General features: G+C 37.3%; 1 protein-coding gene across 5 annotated transcripts in view; it reads left to right on the top strand.

The window, feature by feature from the left end:
* sdt (stardust) overlaps window positions 1-25,266 on the top strand; it is a 103,383-nt gene that overhangs the window by 73,822 nt on the left and 4,295 nt on the right. For all 5 annotated transcript variants that reach the window (XM_053753019.1, XM_053753018.1, XM_053753021.1 and 2 more), the window contains 10 exons: window positions 8,273-8,468; window positions 13,004-13,227; window positions 15,067-15,240; window positions 15,891-16,002; window positions 16,417-16,514; window positions 22,372-22,579; window positions 23,136-23,268; window positions 23,690-23,853; window positions 24,284-24,448; window positions 24,930-25,061. In XM_053753019.1, coding sequence (XP_053608994.1) covers window positions 8,273-8,468; window positions 13,004-13,227; window positions 15,067-15,240; window positions 15,891-16,002; window positions 16,417-16,514; window positions 22,372-22,579; window positions 23,136-23,268; window positions 23,690-23,853; window positions 24,284-24,448; window positions 24,930-25,061 — 1,606 coding nt within the window. The remainder of the gene's footprint in view (window positions 1-8,272; window positions 8,469-13,003; window positions 13,228-15,066; window positions 15,241-15,890; window positions 16,003-16,416; window positions 16,515-22,371; window positions 22,580-23,135; window positions 23,269-23,689; window positions 23,854-24,283; window positions 24,449-24,929; window positions 25,062-25,266) is intronic.

Below are 25,266 nucleotides of genomic sequence, written 5' to 3'. Positions count from 1 at the left end.
GGGGAAGGTGATGCAGGTGTTGAATGTGTACCTTTTGGACACGGCCAAGTGCTGCACTTCTGTTGACAGACTGAAACAGTTTTGTTTATGTCGGAGACTGGACGGCGATAGTGATCACGAGGTATTGTATGACAATGATGCCAAGGACAATAGATTAAGTAAAATTAAGACCATTACTTTCATACAAACTTTCACACATTGTGTGACGCCTAGGGGTTCATTTTTGAAAAAAATATTTGTTATGTTTTACTATTACAATTAATTACATCAAATTCGCTTTAGCCGCGAAATCCTATAGAAAGAGAAAAATCTGAAAAAAGCGCTCTATCTTCATTTCTTTTGTCCTTTTCTTCGGTCATACTTTAGGGATTCTCTGAAGAGCCTCAAAATTATATATAAAAATACTTTCGTAACTTGGGAACTTTTTGTTTTCCGTTATCTGTCCATGTCGACGAAATTTTAAAGGTCAAAAGTGAAATAAGTGGACATATTTATTTTTATTCGCTAGGGAGGTATTGGAACGTTGATCTTTTAAGTTGATTAATATCATTAATTTCCGTTATCGTGAAGTGATGCTTTAATTAGCTGTTTTAGGATTTAAAATATACCTAACATATGAAATATCCGCCACAAGCTTCCTCCTTGTCGTACTCAGCTTAGAGGTTCCTGAACGGATATATTCAGGTGGTAAAAAAAATAATAATTACCTACTAACTGAAAATAAATGTAAGACAAGAATCAAAACAGAAAATGACAATCTTTGCAAACATAAAAAAAAAACCGATTGATCCGAAAATAAAGGCACTAAAAAAAATTGTAATTCATTTAAGTAGAATCTAATAAATCATCTTCTTATGCACTATTAGATCCATGTCAATCACAAGTTAAAACTCATTGTCTATGACAGTATTGTAGAAACATGAGCAAAGTTGAGAACCACTACTATTGTAAAACTACAATTTTTCTCATAAGTATGTCATTGCATTCCATTAATCTTTTTCAATTTGTTATTGTGTTCGGTTCTTTGTTTCAAACGCGATTCTCACGAAAATTCTCGATAGTGTGCTGACACAGTTCAATACACTTGTTTTTAAACAAAATCTATTTTGAAAATGCATTATGGAAACATATTTAAACATTTATTACTACTGGCCGCGATTTGGGATTTGTATTCCCTAGAAAATTCGAGGTAAAAGTGCTTGTGCTTATTCCTGGGTATATTCTGCTTGTGCGTCAACGGAGTTTTACGTGAAAAAGAAACAAACATTTTTTTTACTAATTTTTTTTTATTGAAGCATTAAAATAATATATTTTTCTCATGAGTCATTGATTATACAAGATATTTTTGATATCAACGGATTGTATCAGCAAAGTACCACACTCGGATAACGCGTTATCTTTGCACCTCAATATTTTTCTTATTTCATGTCAACTTTTGTAGAACTATCGCATAATGTTTATCCAATTTTAAATTGTTTAGGAAAAAGTAAGCATACCTGCACAATTCTATTATGCAACGGTGGTGACGTGTAGTCTACATGATATAAGTAACAATGCTTTTTCATTTATAGTGTGAACGCAAGTTTACTTCACACTATTGATGTGAAATAATAAATACCTAATCAGTGCGATTGTGGATCTGCAGGCCTACCACCAACTTTTACAGAACGATTCCAATGCAACTCAGTTCAATTAAGGAACCTAACATGAATCGCATTCATACTAAAAATCAAATCGATGGTATGAATTGTCATTTCAGGTTTCAAGCTCTCTGGAGTCTGGAGTAGATTTATTATCTTCCAGTTGTCATATTCTTCGTTGCTGAGTGTTAATTAAATTAGTAATCACTACATGGAATGAAGCCTGTGGTAGTCAAGTGAAGAAAACCTTCCGCCTGTGATTCATAGGTCATAGGTTGCAATCCTACTCGGGCCACAGTTTGTTTACCAATCTGACTCATGTATTGTAGTTTTCATCGACCACCATTTGCTTCCGGCGATGGAAAAAATTGTGAGGAAATCTACACAATGGTTGACAATTTAATGGTTCACTAGTGTGTATGCGACTACTTGCTACTATTATTTTGGTAGTCGTAAAAGTCTTAACAAATGACTTTAGGCGACTTGACAAAATCTGACACCGCAAAAACACACTGTAAAAGAAAGAAAGACTACATGGAATGAGTGACAATCAGTGACTTTCTAGGCAAAGGTATTGTCATACCTTCGCCGTTTATGTTTGTGAAGAAAAACGTGCAAAATTTATATTTATTTTTATACAAACTCTGAGATTTGTATATAAAGTTTCCTCCCTTTTTAATTGGGCCCCAGACAACGGGCCCTGTGTAATTCGAGGAATATAAATAACAACGGAGGACGTTTTGTCGCTCATTTAATTTTAACTGAAAATATGGAATACTAGCAACCCGACACGGTTTCGCTCGGATAAAAAAAGCTTATATTTGTCTAATATTTTTAAGTGAGAGAGAATTTTTCCGACTTGTTGAATAAATATTTTTACATTCAACTACGACATTAACACCTCAGGATCACTCTTATTTATTAGTGACATTTGTGATAGTGATAGATCCTTACAAATATTGTCTTTCAAGTAAACGTATTTGCTATTTCCTACTGGTATAGCACTGCGGGCATATGTGGCCTTAGTTGCAATTATAATTGGTTTAGATATACAAGTATTACGATATGTTAGATCAAGGTTTTAGATAGCTTCATATAAAGGTGTTTCAAAATACCTTTCCTTTACACTAAGGATCTTTACACTTCGTATGTAACGAAGCGGTAAGATACGATACCTTGGGTAGATCCCTTATGCGAAGGTTTCATTCTTTGGTTTAAGTCAATATAGAAGGGCTCGTAAGGATTTTTCCTGACGACTACCTTTAAGAAGTGCACTTGCAACTTCGCTTATAGGATCTACCCAAAGTAATGTATCCTACTACTTTGTATGTGTAAGTATTTTATAACAACCTGTATAATATTCAGTTATTTCACCAACTGCTTTAGCTTTGAGAATCGCAAGTTATCTTAATCTATGACATGAATGATCTACACAATGATATGTCTACACAATGTGTGTGCTCAGTTTGGGAAACCTTTGTTAATTCAAATGTTGCGAAGTCATCTTTAATGTTTCATTTATGCTCATTATATTTCTATCTTATTCTAAAATTATTTCTATTGTTGAGAGAAAATGTTGTATTACTTATCTATGCACTTGTAGAACGTCGTTTGTGGAGTAAATTCAGTGTCCAACAATATCCACGGTTATTAGTTTAAACTAATCTCTTCGTATAGTGCAATAACGTACATAATCAAGGCAGAGTTATAAACTTATGAAATAGCCCGAACGTTTGCGTGCGGTTAATCAAATTGGTCAACAAAATTAAATATTTTATGATCGCAAAATATATTTTAGCCAGCGTTATTTATTATTTTATCGTGATATAACTTGAGAATAAGAAAATGATCATTCGTTATTTGAAATTTGCGTAACAGTGCTAAACAAAAGAAAACGTGAAGTTCTGAATTTGGAACGTGTAACATGTTAGGGATGGCGCAGTGTATTCGAACGAGTGATTGGGTGAATCCGTTAGTTTATGCAGTATAGATCGTGATCCATAGATCATGGTGTCGTCATCGCCGCGCGCGCAGGCTCGCTCGCAACATGACGTCGACCCAGAAAGAATAAAGGCCTACTCAGTGAGTATAATTTTGTAACCTGGTGCCGATTTGTTTTTATATAAGCTAACTGTACTTAAGGCGTGGGCTGGACTGTTGTGTGTACAATTTCTCAGTTGTACGGCTTTGTCCGCGTGTGATGAAACCAAACGAGTTTCCATTGAGATAAGCAGGTCACCAGGGGACAAATAGCTTGGATCGTGGCTATTTATATAGCACCTGCGCATAAAAGATACAATGTTATGTTGTTATTATCCTAAGCGGCTAAAACTTTGAATGTACACTGTTTTGAATTGACTAATGTTATTTCAATTGAGTATTGTTTTGATAAAATTCTGAATATATCTATTCCAAATTTAACCATAGTTTAAAACAGCAGTATTATAGTTTAATATGTTACCATAGTTTGTATTTTATATTAGGTAAGTTGTATGTTTTCTTATCATCAATCTTAGCCTCTTGAACTGTATCGGTCATGGCATGGTATAATGTATAATGTTTACACTTTTTGTGATACGTTTTATGGCTCCACGGATTGTCACAATTTTGTGACCATTGCTATCTTATCGTGAAGAAATATTTGCATTTACAGAAGTCAAAGTTAACCAAATATAAGAACAGTTCTATCGTTTGCTATTGGGTTAAATAAAGTCAATTAAAGTTAAATAAAAGTAAGTTATGTGTGTAAAGATTCTATTTTATCCAATTAAATTATAGTAGATATATTTACGTTGGTATAAGTATATGAAATATTTACATAACTAACTATTTTAATAAAAATAATTACTTATCATATATAGATATCGTGGCAGTGGTAACACATAATAAGAATCCTGTATGTATGCTCTCATCCAATCTAATATCTAAGACCGTGCGACATGAAAGACAAAAAGTACTTAGTAAAGCGGACCCATGGCTCCGACGCTCACTGGCGGCGGAAGAAACCGGGTTAAGAGTCCATGCAGGTTAACTAACAGTTACCGAAGATGGAAATAAAAAAGATCAAAAACATTCCTTTGGACCATTTTCATACCTGTTATTCATAACCAGCTTCGAAAAATAATCCTTCACTGTTTCGTAAATAATTATTAAAAATTAAAAAGAACTGTTTTATATCAACTCTTTGGTCTTTCACCAATTCTTCTCTCTTAAGAATCTGACGATATGAATGATGTTACTTACGATTACGATGTGCTATAACATGACTGCGTGACACTAGGAGTGAGACCCGGCACGTCTCGTTCCAATTATCATATTGCGTAAAATGATTACACTTGGATGTTGGATGGCGTGCGTTGACAATTGATTTTCCGTTATTTTGTGGAAATAATGACAACCTCGGTGGCGCAGTGGTAAGGTTCTTGCCACTGAACCGAGAGGTCCCGGGTTCGATCCCCGGTCGGGTCATGATGGAAAATGATCTTTTTCTGATTGGCCCGGGTCTTGGATGTTTATTTATATATGTATTTATTATAAAATATAGTATCGTTGAGTTAGTATCCCATAACACAAGTCTCGAACTTACTTTGGGACTAGCTCAATCTGTGTGATTTGTCCCAATATAATATATATATATATATATATATATATATATATATATAATAATCTGAAACATATGGACTATCAACTATGCAGTCAACCGAAAACAAGCATAGACAAAGTTCATTTACGGAAAATGTAATTTTGTTAGGAATGGCGTAGGGGGGTACATTATTATACTCATAACACTCATGACAAAAATGTAGAATTTCCCTACAAATTTTCATCTATCATTTATCTATACTAGAAGTAATGGTTAACGTTTCATAAATCACGTTACACGTTTCACAACTGAAATAAGTTGCTAGTCAGTTAACCCGCGGCAGCCGGCGCCGGCGACGTAACAACATAAAAACTTCATTGAGTACGCGCCGTTGGGTGCAAATGCACTTAATATTCAAAGAGCATGCTTCAGTGACGACAGCTTTCTTTATAACATTGTTTATACTCTAAATATCACATACCTAGTTACTAAGATCTAGACGAACATTACAAAGATTAACGGTCTTACTACGAAACTATATCTAAAGTTATGTTACGAGTTGTCATTCAAGAGTTTCTAAATAAAGAAAAGCGTGCTAATAGTATGTTTGAAAAAATTAAATATATCGGAAAGAACATTCCTCCAGTAAATAATATTTCCATGTTACGGGAATACGCTAGAAAAACGTTTAAATCATGCTTATAAATAGAGCTCCGTTTAAATTTAATTATTAACGAGTAGATACATAAATATTACCTTTTAATTTATTATTTTTGCAAATCTGGTAACATTTTTTCATATAAATAAAATTATTAGCTAGATATCTACTAGCAATAATAACCTAATTATTATTAATAATTAGGTTAATTATTATAATTTTTCTTAACTTTTTTGCCTTTACCAAATTGTATGAGGTAAAGGACTTAACTTCTACTAAATATTCGTATTTATTCAAGAGCTGGTGATTTGGCAATACCTAAAAGATCAGGAAACCCTTTTTAGCATTAATTGCGGGCGAGTCCACCTTATCACGGGTCGAGTTTAAAATTACAAAGTAAATAGGTACAAGCTTCGCAAACATTGTTGCGGGAAGAGGGACCAACTTTTTCGCAATTAACAGCTTTGCACAGAAAAGGACTTTGACTTTAAGCTAAAGATTTTTATCGAGATAAAGTAACACTTTTTTCGCGTTGTTAATTTTATCTTATGATCGGTTTAAAGATCGCTTTATTTTCATAAAAGGTTACAGTAAATCATAGGGTATTTATTTTCACTTCAACAGATTGTGGTAGAAAGACATGAGGTCCATAGTCCATAAATCCAGAATGATATCTGGTGTATTCCCTTTTTTGAAAATACAAATAATTAAAATAAATAACTGTCGATATGTTATTGGTGTGAAAAATCTATACTATATGATTTCATACCAAGTCAATCCACTTCATTATCTTCGCATATAGGCACTGTTATAATTGTAATACTAGTAATTTTGATTAGGAATATTAATATTATTAATAATTAACATGCAAGTTTCACCATAAATGGCATAATTAAATGTGTTTTTTGTTTTTTTATTGGCGTGCTGGATGTATTTAACTTATTTGAAATAATTTGATATTAAAAAGAACGAAGTAGAATTTTCTAAAATATTCTGTATATATTGTATCGACGAATACCTAACCTAAACATAACACGCAATATTTTTGCTTTACACAATGACGGTGTGACGTCACACGCGAACTAAGCGGGTTAGCATAATATTACATGGCAACACAAAGGTGGGACAATGTCCTCACACAATGGCATCGATTCCTACGAGTCGAACTAGGGCTTCAATACAAAAACAGTGACACTAATACACTATTACATGTAAATATTACTAAAATATATAAGCACATATAGTAGGACGGTAAATAAACCCCCCGACGGGTTCCCATCTTGTCGCGATGGTGGGGCTTAGTAACCGGGGGGGCTGGTCTGACACAACCAGCCACCCCGGTGAACCAAGAGGAACCCAAGGCCCAGAGACTTTGGTGGGTGCTCTGGGCCTGGTGGACGGTCCCCTCAGTAGTACTGCCATTGGCTGGTGACCCGCCACCAGCCTTTGGATGTGGAAACTAGAGGGGACCAGAGGTGGGGTCGCGGGGGTTTGTCCTCCGCGACCACAGCGCGGCCGTGGCGCTGAACACGGTGCGGTGGGGCCGCAGGGGAAGAGGAGAGTCGGTATGTCTCTCGACGATCCCCCTGTCCTCTGCGGCCGAAGGGTGGCTGCCTCTGTATCGGGTGCAATGTGTGGGTGTCACCTGCCTATCACCTCTTGCGCCCGTACAGAGGCAGACTTGGGTGCCCTGTGGCACCCAAGATTTTGTGTGTGTGTTGTGATCGCTGGTCCCTTCAGGACCAGCGGTCGGTGATGCCCGCTCCCCTCGTCAGCTTTCTGACTGGTGTGCGGAGTGGGCTTGATGGTCCGCGCCACGCTCGCGTGGCGTAAGGGGCGGGTGGTTAGCACTTGTGCTTGCTGCCCGCCCAGGTCGGGGCCGAAAGGCCGGCCGGGGGGGCGTCGCGGTCGAATGCCTAGCGACCCCGTGACGTCCCCCATAACGGCAGCGTGAAAACGCCCCAGGGGTTTAGTGGGTAGGGCCGACTAGTGGCCCAGGAGTCCCACACTCAGTGCGTAACAAGCATTCCCCTGGGTAAACAAAAAAAAAAAAGGACGGTAAATATAAAAGAAAAATGTTAATTTCGATTTTAATTTAAAAAAAAAAAAAGATATTAGGTATATTGTTCAACATTAATTTTGATTGCATTTTAAATTGAAAAGTTCCTAGTTTAAAAAATACATCTATAAGACTGGCCACTTTATTAGCCTATTTATTGCTCTGTCAAAATTCTAAAATTGAAAAACGGCGCCAAGATTTATTTTCGTTTAAAATTCATAGGCTCGCTGAAAGGTTTTATCGACTTCTCCATACAGTCTAATTAATACATATTATGAACTATCGAAAATAAAATGGAAAGCACTAAATAATAAACAAATTTTTTGTCACAGGAGCAACTAAGGCAGCGGAAAGAGAACGAAGACAGAATCGCAGCCCAAAATGAGTTCCTTAGAACGTCTCTGCGGAGCTCCCACAAGCTCCAAGCCCTGGAGTCCACGCCACCGTCTTCTGGCACTGCCTTCGTCAACGACGCGTATGAAGACGATGTCAGTGAAGACTCCATCAGCCAGTTGTATACCGTAGTTGGTAAGTTTATTCTGTGATCTTTGCTAGTTAACCCCACACTCTTAAGATGTCCACGGAACAATCTAAAGTGACTGATTGCTCTCGTTGAGATAAATAATAAAATGCAATAATAATTTATTTCGTTCACAAACCATATAATGTAATGCTGCGACGCGATCAAATATCAAAAATATAGCTTTGCCTCAACGAGAACCACCTGTTAGGACTATACGATTCTTTATCCTGATGATTGGATGTACCCTTCTTGTAATGAAGACGCAAGAAGATGTCGATAGTGCTTTTCCATAGCGATCTGACTTTATCCAAAACTTAGGTATATGGTTTCCAAAAACTTGAGTAGGTACTTGAATCTAAATAGATGATTATGGCAGGTAACTATCGGCATATTATTTCATACATATATTTAAATAATTTTCTTTTATGTATCGTTTAATTTACATTCAGTTGTTATTATTATATTATATTATATTATATTAAGTGTAGCTATTAAGTTGAATCAATAAAAAATATACTCCGTATAAAAGTAGGTAATTTTATTATTTCGCTCGCTATTTTTCTAACAAAATAGCATATAATACGTTACGCTACAGTAAATTGAACCGCTACGAGATAATTTTGAGTTTCAATATACCCATTATTTTGTTCCGATTTCATCTCGCCTCCAGTACAGCAAATCGCATTCACCCATGACCTTTACCCGGGGTCCTAGTTGAACTACAAATGCGACAAGGCAACGCGACGCGGCGTGATGCGACAATATCATAAAATATGTCCCGCGGCAATGTGAAAGGCAATGCAAAACTATCAACAAACAGATTAGCCGCGTTATTATTGTTGATAGCTTCTTTAGTATCGCGTCTGCGGGACTTTCTTGGCGCAGAGTCTGTCTCTCTATTGTGGGTACGTGAAACGTGCCTACGTTGTCGCTGTAGCATCACGTCCACCGCGTCGTGCTGCCTTCCGCCGCTTAGCGAGGACGCTTGGTTTCGAAGCACAGTACAACTCGAAAGAAATCACCGTAGTGCAAATACGGCTAGCTTGATTAGATTAAAATATACAAAGAAAATGTTATTCAGGACAGGAAATTTTGTATTTAACATGTGTCTCAGTTGTCACTTTCTTCTTTTATAAATACGAGAGTACCTACGTCAGGACTTTTCTTGTATTGCTAAATCGCAAAGTAAACTGTAGGACAGGCTAATAAAAAATGGCCTACCCATAAGAAATATTGTGTCAGTGTGACTAAAACTAAAACGAATCCGTGTTGGCCAGTGATATGTATTTTGTTTCATTTACATAAGAAAACGGGGTGGCACAAAATCCGCAGATATAAATGTCAGACATTATTTAAGTACATACATATTCTTTCAACACGAAGTATAAATGACATCTCGTAACTTTTCGTCATCCTGAAATATTAGGTACTAATTGAATAGTTACTAAATACCTATTTCAGAATGTCATGGTAGAAATACTAACTCTCTCGTCTCTGCATGTTTCCGGTTGCGTTCAGGGTTGTGAAGCCGCGAAGCCAGTGGTCAACGTTAAAGAAACCCTTAAAATGTTAAAGATTCGGCTGTGACTTTACAAACGGTCGCCTTCCTGACGTCAATCCTTCTTACGAATGCCTTTCAGCTGCCTAGACTGTGTGTCCCTTAGTGGCTTCGTACATCCATGGGAGGTTACGGAGTGGTCCTATTCAAGGGCGGAACCACAATCCATAAAATGGTAGAAATAGAAACATTGGTGTGTTACTGATTTCTACAATCATATTGCAGTATTTGCTTCATCTGTGGGACATAGCCTCCTCCATTTCTTTTTATAACCTGTCTCTAGTCTTCCTCATCCAGTTATGGCCGACATGCTCTCTGATATTGTCCACCCATCGACTCGACTGGTCGACCTCAAATATAGATTTACATAAAAGAAAGTTGCTTCCTGCAATCTGTCTATCCCTAATAGCTTAGATCTTAAAACTAGGCAACGGATTATCATGCGGGTGATGAAGGTTTATGTGTAAATAACATGCATAACATAGCAAACATGCGAAGCCGAGGCAGGTCGCTAGCTCAAACGTAAATTACCAGTTTTAATACGAAGATAATCCTGTTTAGTCGCCCCTAGATTTTCTAATCAGAGTCCTGTATCGCAATAAATACAGAACCAGTCGATAATTACTATGAACCATTATATCAGATGGCTAATATATGCAAACTGGCTGATACAGTTACGTGACATTACTAGTAGCCGCTAATAAATAAACACATAATCCAAGCAAAAATAACGATATGCACAGCATATATTATTTATTACGACTAATTTGTTTATATAAATTACAACTATCAAACATTACGGTTTTTATAACTGGAAACGAATTCAAAATTCCGAAAAGAAAATGTTTATTTGTGCGCAGTAATTTCAATTTATGTAAAGCTTTAGCCTTTTTATATATCTCTGATTGAGTTTTACGATCTACGCGAAGAGTTTTATTTCTCCACTCCTTTTCTTGCTTGGAAAGCTGCCCAATTTCTCAACGTATTTAATAAGTAACTTTTTGCAATGGGTAAATGGGAACGAGCTAGGCCGCATTTGAAAGTCTAGAAGCTTTGGGGCATCCCCTAGAGATAGAAGTATTATTTGCCTTCTCTAAATACATCTCTGGGTACAAGTTTAATGATATTGATCCCAAATTGAGAAAAATGGCGTCCATTTGAGCTAGAAATGCTGACGCGTCAATCCTCGCTGGGCATATATTTGGCACGCGCGGGAAAGTTTCCCGATGGCCATTACATTTATTGATGATCCTTTTCGGCTTTCGGAAATGATGAAATCTTCTTTATGTAATACGAGCTGCGCCCCGGGGCTTCGTTTCTGTGGGAATTTCAGGATAAAAAGTACCATATGTGTCATTCCAGGTTTTAATCTATCCGTGTACCTTTAAAAATCCGTCCAGTAGATTTTGCTTAAGTAGGTAGTAAGAAGATGGAATGTAGGACTAATTTCTTAATGATTATTCTCTGATTCTCTCTTTGTACATAAGTACAAAATTAAAACCCAATTCTAAATAAGTATGTAAAGTTAATTTGTAATTTTATGTCGGTAAAGGAAATGATATGGTATTTTCAAATATTTCGTTTATGAATTGTATAGATACGTAGGTACTGTATAATAATGGGTACAGTTTTATTAAATATTCATAAGCGTTTCACTCTAACAAAAAGTTTCAGCTTGATTATATTATAAATAAGAAACTATCGTATTTAAACAAAACTTTTGGAAAAGTACATCTCTTAATTGAAAGTAACTGTCTGATAATAGCGAAAGTTAGGAAGCATTCCCCATACATAAGTGACCCGAAGATTATGCACCGACAATTTTCCGGCTGCATACATAGTAAAGTAATTAGTGAAGGTAGTAATTAGGCGTTTTCATACTACAATGCGAGAGGAAGCTACGTGTCTTATAGAAAGAGTAAAACGTGTCATAAACAGTCTCCACTTCTAGAGAGATGACACGATAAAAAAGCCTAGTGAAACTTCTCCAACCACAGCTTCTGTGACTACCGTGACACCAGTCTATGACTCATATAATATCTTGTACCAATCATAACACACGGAAAACATCAGTTGATCAAATTTCCTCTTTCGACTTGGATCCACCTCCAGCTATCGCTTTCAGACGACATGTTTTTGTACCCGATATTTTTTTTCCTTTTATGTTCAGAATCCTAAAAATAGATAATCTGTAACGTCGAACTATTTTATTAGTCGGTATAGAAGTGCAGGTCGCGTTAGTTCCAGTCCGCTTATCAATAGTTCGTGGTTCGCGTCACACGGCTTAATATTAGCGATCTGGGTCGAGGTGATTGCCTCCATCCGCTGAAATGTATGCGATTTTTAACAGATTCTTTCCATTAGCATTTGCGATTAATTTTATGTGAGTGTTTTTTATTCCTTTAAAAAAGGTTAGTTTTGATTTATGTATTGTATGAATAAATAAAATCAGTGATGCAAACATCGTCCAATTCGTAGAAAATATGTATTTTGAGTATCATCATCATTATCATTATGTATTATCATCAACACTTCAGCTTCTTTCTGCCCACTACTAAGCGCCTGTCTTTTTTTTTATTAAATATATATTACTGGATTATTTGAGTTTTTAAATACTTAACATAGGTATTTCACCACTATAATGTGTATGTGCGTAACTAAAACTAAAACATCTGGATTACAGAGATATGAACGAATATGTAGGACGAGAAAAAATAAAAATCCACAATATATATCGGAAAATTTCGTATAAATAGTATCTCGTACCTGACATCTTCGGGCCGGTTATCGGTATCAGAATCTCCGATAAAATATCTGGATGATATGACCTGAAAACTTAGTCTTATGCGGTTTTATAGGTATAGTATATTTAAGGTTTTCTTACAGGTCTAGAAAGTTAACCTCGAATAGTAGATTAAATTATTCTAAGGCGGAACCACACGCCGCGATATACTGCTTTACTTATATGCTAATTAATTACAGAATATCAAGAAGTTTGCGCAGCATTAACGAGGGTCCAGAAAGCGCTAAGTGCCCATGGAGAGAGCGCGCTGGCGTCGAGGGTCGCGGGCGCAGCCGGTGCTTTGCTGTGTCCGGCCCTGCGGACGGCCCTGGCGACCAGATCTGCTGTTCTCACCGCAGTGCGGCATAAAAGGACAGGGCTGGCTCCACCACACACGCACAGGGCTTCGGATAGGTTGAAAGACGTAAGTGTTAGGTTTTTAACTATAGAATAATTAGAATCAAGCAAATTATAAATCAAGCTTAACTAAACATACCAAAAGAAACAATAAGTCGAATTAAAGTTGATAATCACTATATTACAAATCCAGAGGAAATAGCTAATTCATTTAATAATTATTTCATTTAATTAGAAGTTATAAGGAGGATAGCAATATTTTGCAAACATCAGGGCTATAGCATAGAGGGCTGTGTCTTTATGCATGTTAATTGTTATTCAATATGCTTAGTTCCTTTAATTACCTCTCCTAAAATCATGGTACCTAGCTAGGTACTTACTTTAATATGTACCTACTCACTCTCTTGCACGATCTGGCATAGATCTAGAACGAAAAAAAAGAACCCGCGCAAACGTGGACTGTTTGCCAACAAAAGTCATGCGCAACACTTTTTTTTAATATGGTGTCCCATTGCTGGGTAAAGGCCTCCCCTCTATTTCGCCATACATCTTTGTCCTTTGCGTAACTCCTCCAGTGCGCAACACTGATCTGGAAAATAGTTGGAGAACTTTGAAACGCAAAGAAGATTCCTTCCATACCACGAAATAGAAAGATATTACAGTTTTCGAATGTAACAATTTACTTATTTTTATTTTATTTTTGTCGCTAGCAGACCAACCTGTGAAGTTTCCCAAGAATTGCGTAAATAGCTTTAATACTTAATAGGCATTAAAATGTTTATTCAGAAAACCCACAAATGTATATTTTGTAATGGCAATGCTTTTGGAATTCACAGAATTACTCTCCACTGATGAATGACTTCCATAATCTTTGAAAGGAAACAAGAGTTTCAAGAAACCTGTCATAGATAAGATATTTTTATTCAGATAGGTAGTCTATTGACAACTATGATAAATACGTGTTATTAACATGATTTAATAGCTTTCATTGCCATTCGTCTTGATTAGATATAGTCAGCTGATATAATCTTTGTTATCAAATCAACGAATTAGTGAAACATAATATACTTACTTGTAATATTAAAATATATTTAATAAAAAGCAAGTATATGTATATGCTGCAAGTCAAATATAATTTCATCGTTATATAGGAGAAATTGCAACTCCTAGTTATAAAGACTTAACTAGAAAAAAAAGAATACTTAGGTATTTATGTAACCTGAATACACATAAATTTAAATTAGCGTGACCTCACTCACTCAAGTACTAAATCAGGACAAACTAATCTGTTTGCATACATATTCATTGGTCATACACATGTAGCAACATAATATATGACTCACAGTACATGAACCTACAAACATACAGAAGACAAATTTTGTTCTTAAGTTACTGCCGCATAGGTAGTAGTCCTCTCGGGGTAACTTGTCATACAGGCGACTGTACTTACAGGAAGCTCCAAATGTTACGTTCAATTGTATGTAAAATTAGCAGCTATTTCGTTCCGTCCGTCGTCGTGTGCTTCTGTTCTGAAACATACTTTTGTTATGGAAATTCGTCTGCTTTGCGACAATATATTTTATATCATGCTCTTCTGTTTCTTTAGCTTGAATATTTTAAAAATCTTTGAAATAATTCAAAATAATTTCGTATTAGTGAGTTTGATTTTTTAAGTACCATCCTTCACATCACTATTTAATGCTAATAACCCCGCTTTAAAGTGAGAAAAATTGATAGGTTTGAGTTTTATATCTTTTTGATAGCAAAATTGAAGACATTTATGCAAACACATTTTAAAATTGTGTGTCTTCCTCTTGAATTGTCTAATAAAGAAGAAATGAGGAGCAGGCGACAGCAACGAATTTGCCTGTATTTTTAAAATATTCTTATTTCATTTGTTCAACAGTGCATGGACGTACTAGGCGCGCAGACAGCAGCTGGTGGAGGTGACTCCTCCGCGTTGGCCGCGGAGTTGCTGACACTACTTGGTAGCATGGAGCTGGAGAGCCTCATCCAAGCGCACGATCAGGCCGCAGCCTTGCTGGACCCCGCGAGCTTCACCAGGGGGAAGAGGCATAAGGTATATGATGAAATAAAATTATGAATTGATGAAGAATTGTAGAACTACGCGAGTAGTGCTATAGACGCCCTGAAACAAAAATAAGAAAATTTTAAAAAATAGAATTAATTGTTCTACTTTTTTATGGGGTGAACGTACCTAAATTCATTACAAACTCGCCTCTATTTCCGCATCATAGAGGTTCATGCGCGGTAACTTGGTGTGCTGTTGACTGTACCTTTGTTATAACAAATTTATTATCATATATATAGATATTCAAAAATCGTTTTACTGCATTATGGATATGCGGGCTATGAGCTAGAAAATATGCAGGTACAAGTTACTGCCACTATGAACCTTGATAATCCTTATCACAATTCCATGCAAAACATGTGTACCGTATGTTTCTGCTTAGCAACGTTATGGAATTGATTTTCAGATAACAATGTTCTATATAGTCTAAGTAAAACACAGCTGTGTTGATTTGTAATAATTGTCAAAAATATACAGTATTATATTCCTATATAATATACAGTATTATATTCCTATATAATATACAGTATTATATTCCTATATAATACTGTATTTAAATTGTGTATTAAATTATAACATAGTTAGAATACGTTCTTTTGAATTACTGTTTTGACTGCCAAACTTTTATTTATTTCTAGACGGGGAACAACCACGTGCACAGAGACGACAAGGCTCTCACGGCGCACTCGCCCGACGACCCTGGCGAACACATCAAAATTATTAAAATCGAAAAGACTAATGAACCACTTGGTAAGATCTTCCAACCTTAGATTTCATAATTTCTGCATTCTGCATTCAATCTTAAATAAGAGTCTCAAAGAAAAGATAGCTTACGTCTTTTTCCAAATCTGGTGATCACCACCAAACCACATCTGGTTTTGGGCTTTGGGCATTTCCTATATTTTTTTTACTATCATCGAACTAATTGTACATTAATGTATCATTTTTAAGAACGAGTCTCATTGTCAGAAATTGTAGAGGATGCTTTTAATTTATACCTTGGAAGCTGTTGATGTGTCGTTATTATTTATCAGTCTAGCTACTTTCCTCAATGACTTAACTGCCATACTTAAACTACCATACTTAAACTAGTATTTCAATCTATGTGGTAGATAGATGTATCTCAAAATATAAAAATAATTAAGTAATGAAATTATTTTTCAGGTGCTACAGTACGGAATGAAGGTGAAGCTGTTATTATTGGTAGGATAGTGAGGGGAGGTGCTGCGGAAAAATCAGGACTCTTACACGAAGGAGATGAAGTAAGTAAAAAGAAAAAAAAACATCGTTTTATCGACATGCTGAGGGATACTCTTTTGTAGCTATACAATTGACATGTTCTAATTTTTTTTGTAAATGTATTTTTTTTATAAAATACATATAAATGACGCTCGTCATTTTTGACGGATGAATGTATTATTTACTTGTGAATACCGATGACGTAAACTCTAGTCGATTTTTCCGTCGATAATAACACATGAGCATTATATATTCAGTCTCTATGTCTCACGAACACAATTTATAAAGGTCTCACGTTAGTTTTGTCTATTTAACCACTTTCTGGTAAAATATCATAATCTGACAGATTGGCCAAAGGTATACCGAGCCTGGGTGATCTGAATCAAAGCCAAAACTCCCGGAACGTAGACGTTTATTATCATTGTATCTTTACACATAGGTATATAGCAAAAACGAAACCATGTCGAGTTCTAATTTCGAACAGCGCCATCTAGATTGAACAAACTAAATTAAAATATTACATACCTATACGGTTAAGATTAAACATATCGCCCACCAAGGACCATCGGTCCTTAATAAACTGAAAAAACATCTAAAATAGCTTTACAAACTGAATTGTTACTCACATCAAATTAGCATGCAAAAGAATCATCGGTATATAAGCAAACAGAATGTAAATGATCGTTAACAAACAATATAAAACATATCAGTGGACTGTAAACACTGTGGAGCACTTGGCATAAAAATTAAACTATTTCATGTTAACGTTAGAAACCAATACATACATAATGTAAACAAGAACCTTTAAATAAAGAAAACATAAATATTTAATAACTAGATATGAGTAAATCCTACTCGTTATTTACAGGTAAAGGGCAAAGTTTTGAAATTGGACGTTGAATAAGCGACATTTTTGTAAAATGTTACAATCCTGAGTAAATTATGCTTTCCAGTATGCACTTTTTCAACTTCGCCATAGAGACACTTTGTGGGAGGCAAGTTATCCTCGCACACTAATAAAACATCACCTGTTCTCAGTTGTAGTTTTAGATTTCCATCTATGGAAAATCAAAGGATGTTCTCTCCAATCAGGTAAGTCTGATTTCTTTATTCTATTTTCAATTTTGAATAATCCATTTCTGTGTGAATAAAAGGTTAACATAGATATTTTACTTTTACTATTAATATTTTTATTTCTCAGAAATATAGACCATTCAGAAAACCAGTGACGCTGATGAAGGAGTATACAACATGTAAGAGCTGCCTGAATCTCCGTAGCAGTAAGGTAAGATAAAGATTCAGATTCTTTTGCAGTAGAATTTTTTAAATGTAAAAACCTTCTACAATACGAAATCACTCTTATTAGTTTTCGTAAGCTAGAAAACCTTTTATAAATATCTTCCATCTCTTCACAGTTTCCGACACAACCAGTATGTACTTTTATCTGGCGCTTTTCTAATTCTGGTTTGGTGCAAATAGAATGTGGTTTTACATACTGTATTGTGCTACTCTGCAACCAGCTTGGACCATTCTTCCATAACTTGTGCTCTAATAACTCTGATGGCGAAATACCTCGTGACGCGCAGTCAACAGGATTTTCCTTAGTCTGGACGTACGACCACTGAGTAGCATCTAATGAGGTAAGTATCTCTGAAGTTCTGTTGGCGACAAACGTCTTCCAACGACTGGGATGGTTCGCCAACCAAGCCAACACTATTGTCGAATCTGTCCAGGCATGTATCTCTGACTTATCGATATTTAGAATTTCAGATACTTCCAGGAGCAGCTTGGGGACCAGAACCGCGGCGCACAGCTCAAGACGCGGAATGGATATTTGCTTGATGGGTGCCACCTTCGTCTTAGCAGTTACCAGGTGAGTATAAATATTATTATCCACAGTAACACAACGGATATAAACAACTGCAGCATAGGCTGAGCTAGAAGCGTCACTAAACCCGTGTAACTCTATTTTTATATCGCTATTTCTCCTATGGACCCACCTTGGAATGTGATAACATTCCAACTTCCGTAATTCCTTGCGATATTGATACCACTCTTGAATAAGCCCCGGTGTTAACTTATCATCCCAGCTCAATCCAGCAATCCATAGTTTTTGGATAAAGACCTTTGCTGTTATAATACATGGAGCTATCCACCCTAGTGGATCATACAAACGACAGATTTCACTAATCACTTCTCGTTTAGTTTCAGGAGCAGAAGCATCAGGAGAGATTTTTAGTTTATAACCAAACTCATCCGTGCGACGATTCCAAGCGATACCTACTATTTTAGTGACATCATTTTCCTTTAGCTCTCTTTCCATTTCCAGTTCAGTTCCACCAAACAAAGCTACTCGGTTACATGTCCATTTTTGTAACTGGAATCCTCCCTTACTTAGCAATTCATTCATTTCTTTATATACTGTAAAAGCTTCTTCTTCTGTCTCAGCGCCGGTGAGAAGATCGTCCATGTAGAAATCCGTCAGAACCCTACTTGCCGCATTCGGGAAATCACGACCTTCATCCACAGCTACTTGCTGTAATGCCTTTACAGCTAAATAAGGAGCACATGAGGTGCCGAAAGTGACAGTTAAAAGACGATAGTCTTGCATAACTCCATCTTCCGATCGCCATACAATCCTCTGAAAATCTGTATGTTTTTCAGCCACTTTAATTTGCCGATACATTTTAACGATATCGGCTGTGAGACATATGGGATGAGAACGCCAACGCATGATCAAATGACGTAAATCCATTTGAAGCGTTGGACCCACCATCAACGTATCATTTAACGATAATCCATTAGCGCTTCGATCGGCTGCATTAAAAACCACTCTAGTTTTAGTTGTACTTCTGTCCAACCGAACAACAGCATGATGAGGTAACCATACTTTACTTTCTATGGTCGATGACTTATCGTGAACCTTCTCCATATGCCCAAGTTCCAAATATTCTTCTATTACTTGAGAATAATTCTCTTTCATTTGACTGTTCTTATCTAATCTCTTATCCAGACTAAACAAGCGTTTTACAGCGACTGACCTAGTATCACCGTAGTCTCTACGAGCATTTGGACGAAAAGGTAATTCTACCACATAACGACCAGTCTCATCTCTACGGGTTGTCATGTTGAAATGATTTTCGCAATCTTGTTCTTCCGCAGTCAATATACGTTTCTTTAGACTAGGTTCATCTTCAATCTCCCAAAATTTCTTGAGAAGTTCGTTATCTTCTAAATGAACATGAAAGCTCATAACAATGTTATGACATGCAGCTTGTTCTCCATCATAGCCTTCAACTTGACCCGACAACACCCATCCAAGGTGAGTATCCTGAGCAATAACCAAACCATTAGGGCTTTTAATCAACCCTTGTTTCAGGACAGCACAATACACCTCGGAGCCTAACAGAACATCGATTCTATTAGGCGAATTATACTGTGGATCAGCCAAACTAATGCGGCCAAGCTCAGTCCAAGTAGTTGGCCTGAACTTCTTTTGTGGTAACACAGTGGTCACCGTTTGAAGAACATGTGCTTTCACTTGCAACTTAAAGGTTGGATCGTAGAGCGACTGAATCTTGACCTTAACCACATATTTTGAGGTTAAGCCGCTCAGACCACCGCCTAAACCTGATATATTGCTTGCCTCAGCAATCTTATTCAGTCGTAACAACTGTATGGCTGCTTCTGATATAAAAGATGCTTGAGACCCTTGGTCAAGCAGAGCTCTTAATATCAGAGGAGAACCATTTTTGGACTCAGCCTTTACCAGGGCTGTGGCTAATAGGGTTTGAGTTGACCCCATTCCTGTCACAAAATGGCTTGCAATACTTGTGGTCTCGCTCGTCTCAGTGGACGGTTCCGGTTGACTTTGCTCAATCCCTGACTGCTCGGTAGCTACCGCAACTGTGAATGTATTGTTTCCATGAAGAAGTGTGTGGTGTTTTCTTTTACATAGACGGCATCTCGTATTACCACGGCAAGCCTTCCCTGAGTGGCCGCTGCCGAGACAATTAAAACAAAGTCCAAGATTTTTAACAATATTCTGACGACTAGATACGTCTTCACTAACAAACTTACTACACGAATAGATCTTATGCTCATCATTACAATGAGGGCAGGTTGAAGTTGAAGTAGTGTGCAGGACTTTTGGTTGTATGTGATTAAGATTTAGCTTAGGCTTGTTTTTAGTGGGCTCAACAAACTCTAACGCGCGATAACGTGACTCTATAAAGTCTTTGAACAAAAGGAAAGAAGGCAAATCCTCACCGCAATTATTAACATGGATTTCCCACTGTTTTCTAGTTTCAGCGTCCAATTTCTGACTAATTATATAAATTATAATTACATCCCAAGTGTCGACTTTAATTTCCAAATTTGTTAATTCATGAATACAATCGGTTGTCGTATCGATTAAATCTTTTAAAGCTTGAGAAGACTCATAATTCATAGGCTTTAGGTTAAACAAACGCTTAAGAATACAATTAGATAAATACCTCTTATTATCAAACCTATTTTGCAACAATTTCCAACACTTTTTATAATTATCATGCGTAATAGGAATGTGTTTGATTAACTGTTCAGCTTCTCCTCTTACTTGCGTCTTCAGATAATGTAGTCGCTGAACGTCATCGAGTGAGGAGTTGTTATGAATAAGAGACTGGAACAGATCCTTGAATGATGACCACTCTGTGTATTTACCGGTGAAAATCGGTATAGTTATCTTCGGTAGTCTAACAATCGGACAATCCTTATTCTTATCCGTGCTCTCAGACAACGACGGCGTCGCACGTGACGTACTTGGAGACAACATTTTCAGCACAGATTTTAACTCTGTTTTATAATTAATATACATTTCATAGCCCATATTGTAAATATCACTTTCTATATAAGTTTCAACTTCTTTCTCTTTATATGTAGCTATGATGTATTCATGTTTCTCTGAAAACTTCTCTATAATTGTTTCTAAACTTTCCAAACGCGTCGACACATACGATTCGGTGATTCTTTCCTTCGGAGACTTTTTAAAATTACTGTTTCCTCTTTCTATCTGACTATACAAGTGTTTCATTACTTTTATAGAGCCTTCCATGGTTAAAGTATTCAATTTTATACTTCAACTATATTTCTTCAAAAATTTTCTATGTCCAAAATTTTAGTTTCGAAAATTTTCTAAGTGTTTAGATTTGTTTACCACCGCTATGAAATCCGGCATAGATTCCACGTCTCGTCACTTTTTCTCGAATTATTCTAAGTCCTAGAATCTACGCCTTGAAAATTTTACAAGTCCTAATTTACTTGAATTTTTTCTAAGTTCTTATCACAACACTACTAATCAAATGTACTTACAGTTTTTCTTGCATCACTTACTACTTCACTGCATTTTCACTTTGCTTCACCACTAGCGCCACTTCACACTATTTATTTACTTAGGAACTGCCAAGTGCATATTTCTTCAAAAATCGATCCGGCTCGAAGGACCCTTGGCCAAAGGTATACCGAGCCTGGGTGATCTGAATCAAAGCCAAAACTCCCGGAACGTAGACATTTATTATCATTGTATCTTTACACATAGGTATATAGCAAAAACGAAACCATGTCGAGTTCTAATTTCGAACAGCGCCATCTAGATTGAACAAACTAAATTAAAATATTACATACCTATACGGTTAAGATTAAACACAGATGGTAAAATATCATAAACTGCTTGATAAATTTGCTCGATGTGATTGGCCAGTTAGCCCTACCCAACACTTAATAAAAACAGCTCATAGCGTTTTTACGGTTCCTTCCTCAGCCGTTGAACGACGGAACATGAACATATTTATCAGCAAGCGGTGAACCAGTTCCATAATGACACGCTACCTATCTCGCTTGCAGCTATTAGAAGTGAACGGCGTAGCGATGCGCGGCAAGACAGTGCACGAGGTGTGCCAGGTGCTGGGCGCGCTGTCGGGCACGCTGAGCGTGGTGCTGGCGCCGCGCGCGCGCGCCGCGCGTCCGCCGCCGCCGCACCGCGTGCTTCACGTGCGCGCGCACTTCGACTATGACCCTGAGGACGACGTCTATATACCGTGTCGGGAGCTAGGTCAGTGTTGTGTGAGGCTGAGCGTGCTTCCTCACTCTCGGGGGTCAGTGTGTATATCACTGTCCTTTTCGATGAAATTACAATTAGGATCCTGATCTATACGATTAGATAACTCCTGGACGTGTCATAGATTCTTAACGGTAGTCAACCAATGTAGTGATTGATACAATACTCACATGATTGATAAACATTTTTTTATTACTTACACGTATGTATTTAAGAGATTACAAATATTATAATCAAGAACTTTCGAACCACTCGTAACGTTGAAGTCAATCCTTTCTGACTTATTTACATTGTTGGCTATAAACATCAGGCTATGTCGTCTGATTGTGTAAAAAAACCTTTCAGCCACCGTCTAAACAATCTTCCATAATTATAAGATATGGAAAACTTTATTACACCCCGTGTGTTAAAAAAGGCTGAGAAGAACCCAAATAGGTGGTAACCAAATACCCAGTACTAGAGAACATTTCATCTTTGAAATAAATTGCACGGACGACGTGACTTTCCTCGTTTTACAATGTCAATTACGAATACAATAATTCGGTTCCAGGTATAAGTTTCCAGAAAGGCGACGTGCTACACGTGATCAGCCGCGAGGACCCCAACTGGTGGCAGGCGTTCCGCGAGGGCGAGGAGGACCAGACGCTGGCCGGACTCATCCCTAGTCAGGCATTCCAACACCAGTAAGTATTTCATACAATTTTCTTTCTCTCTCTTTCTCATTTGAGCGCTTTCCCGGTAGTTCCCACCGCCATAGAGCGTTGGAGCCCTTAACACTTTCGCTGACCCACGACTGCTAATAGCAATCGTAACAATTAAACTTATTTTGTGTCTCGTCGAGTGCCCACGAAAGTGTTGAACTATTCCATGACTTGATAATACTATTCACATAACATGCATATACCTAGTTGAGCCCAGACGTAAATGTTTTATTATATATAGGCCCAAGTAAACCAGTTTAACTTCAGATTCAGATGATTTCATTAGTAAGCAAGAGACGAAGAGTTGAAATATAAATAATAAATTAACTCTTTTGTATTCTTCACTTAACCAAGCTAATACAGCTATCAAATGTTTATTTGAAACTGGTGAATTTACTCACAGACGGGAATCAATGAAGATGACGTTAGCCGGTGAGGTGGCAGCGAGAGACAAGCCTCGGAAAGGCGGCACGCTGCTCTGCGCCAAGAAACCGCCTCGGAAGAAGAAGAGCAAGAAGGCCACCAGCGAAGCTGGGTACCCGCTATACTCTACCTCGGCTGGAGATGGTAAGGGAAACTCTGGGAATTATCTTTCTCATCTCCGTATGTTCTCAGAACCGCTCGTGGCTGTGATGAAGCGAAGCCCCATGGTCAGCGTAAAATTTAAACATTTTGAAGATTCTGCTATGATTTTACACCCTGTCGCTCCTTGTAAAATCTATCTGCTGCCTGCTTTCCGTCGACAATATTTTTTAAAAAAGTCGCCAAAACTGTTTACATCTTCTTTCAACTGATTCAACATAGCCATAGATGAAATAAATAAATATATTTTATAAATGAGCGATGTTCAGTACAGGACTTATCCTGAAACATCAGATTATGTGTGTTACTCATAACAATACTTAGAAAGTTGTGTATTGTATCATGTTTGTTACAAAGATCATTCCTCCCCACTAATTTACACGTCATTACAATTTATTCATCGTTACATTTAAAGAATTCGAGCAAGAAGAGATCCTGACGTACGAGGAAGTGGGTCTGTACTACCCGCGGGCGTCGCAGAAGCGGCCCATCGTGCTGATCGGGCCGCCCAACATCGGCCGCCACGAGCTGCGCCAGCGCCTCATGGAGGACAGCTCCAGGTTCGCCGCCGCCGTGCCTCGTGAGTATTGCAATCGGATAATTCCTGAATGTCCCCTGGATTAGCAGCTCAGGGGCGGCTCTAACCTATGTAGCGCCGGTGTGCGATCAATGCCCTCACGCGATCTCGTATCAAAATGTGACACAATCGCCCATAAAAATGTTGCCAGCGGTTTTTGGGCGCCCCCTAATAACCGACGACGAAGTACACCGCACTCCCTGCACTATAGGGGAAAACGATTTATTTTTCACAAATACATTCTACTATGTCTACCTATACTATGGCCGAGATCGAATATTGACGTGGGTTCAATGTGTTTTGGTAGATTGTAATGACGCGAAAGAGAAGCCTAGCGGTGGGTTGATTTAGGCTGTAAAAGATGACGAGTTATAAAGCCAGAAATCTGACTAGCGCCTAAAAGCGCTGACCATTAACGTTCCTTCACTTCTTTCTATATTTAGTTCTTAGCTTGTTTCCTTCAATTGGTCACCTTTTTCTGCAGATACGTCTCGACCTCGAAAAGATCACGAGGTCCCTGGGCAGGACTACCACTTCATATCCCGGACGCAGTTCGAGGCCGACATCCTGAATAGGAAGTTTGTGGAACATGGGGAATACGAGAAGGCTTATTATGGTGAGTAATTTAGACGTTTATATCATCATAAACATCATAGATATTAAAGGTCCATTCCTGGTCATTGACATTTCAATTTATCCAAGAATTGTCTAATTTTCAATTAGACAATTCTTGGACAATTACACCACATTCTTGGTTATCTTATGATGGGAAGCGCGTTTCTTTGCAATTCAGATGATCTTTTCCACTCCACGTGATTTAT

Source organism: Plodia interpunctella, chromosome 12, assembly GCF_027563975.2.
Source record: "Plodia interpunctella isolate USDA-ARS_2022_Savannah chromosome 12, ilPloInte3.2, whole genome shotgun sequence".
Lineage (NCBI taxonomy): Eukaryota > Metazoa > Arthropoda > Insecta > Lepidoptera > Pyralidae > Plodia > Plodia interpunctella.
This window is presented reverse-complemented; position numbering and strand designations above follow the sequence as displayed.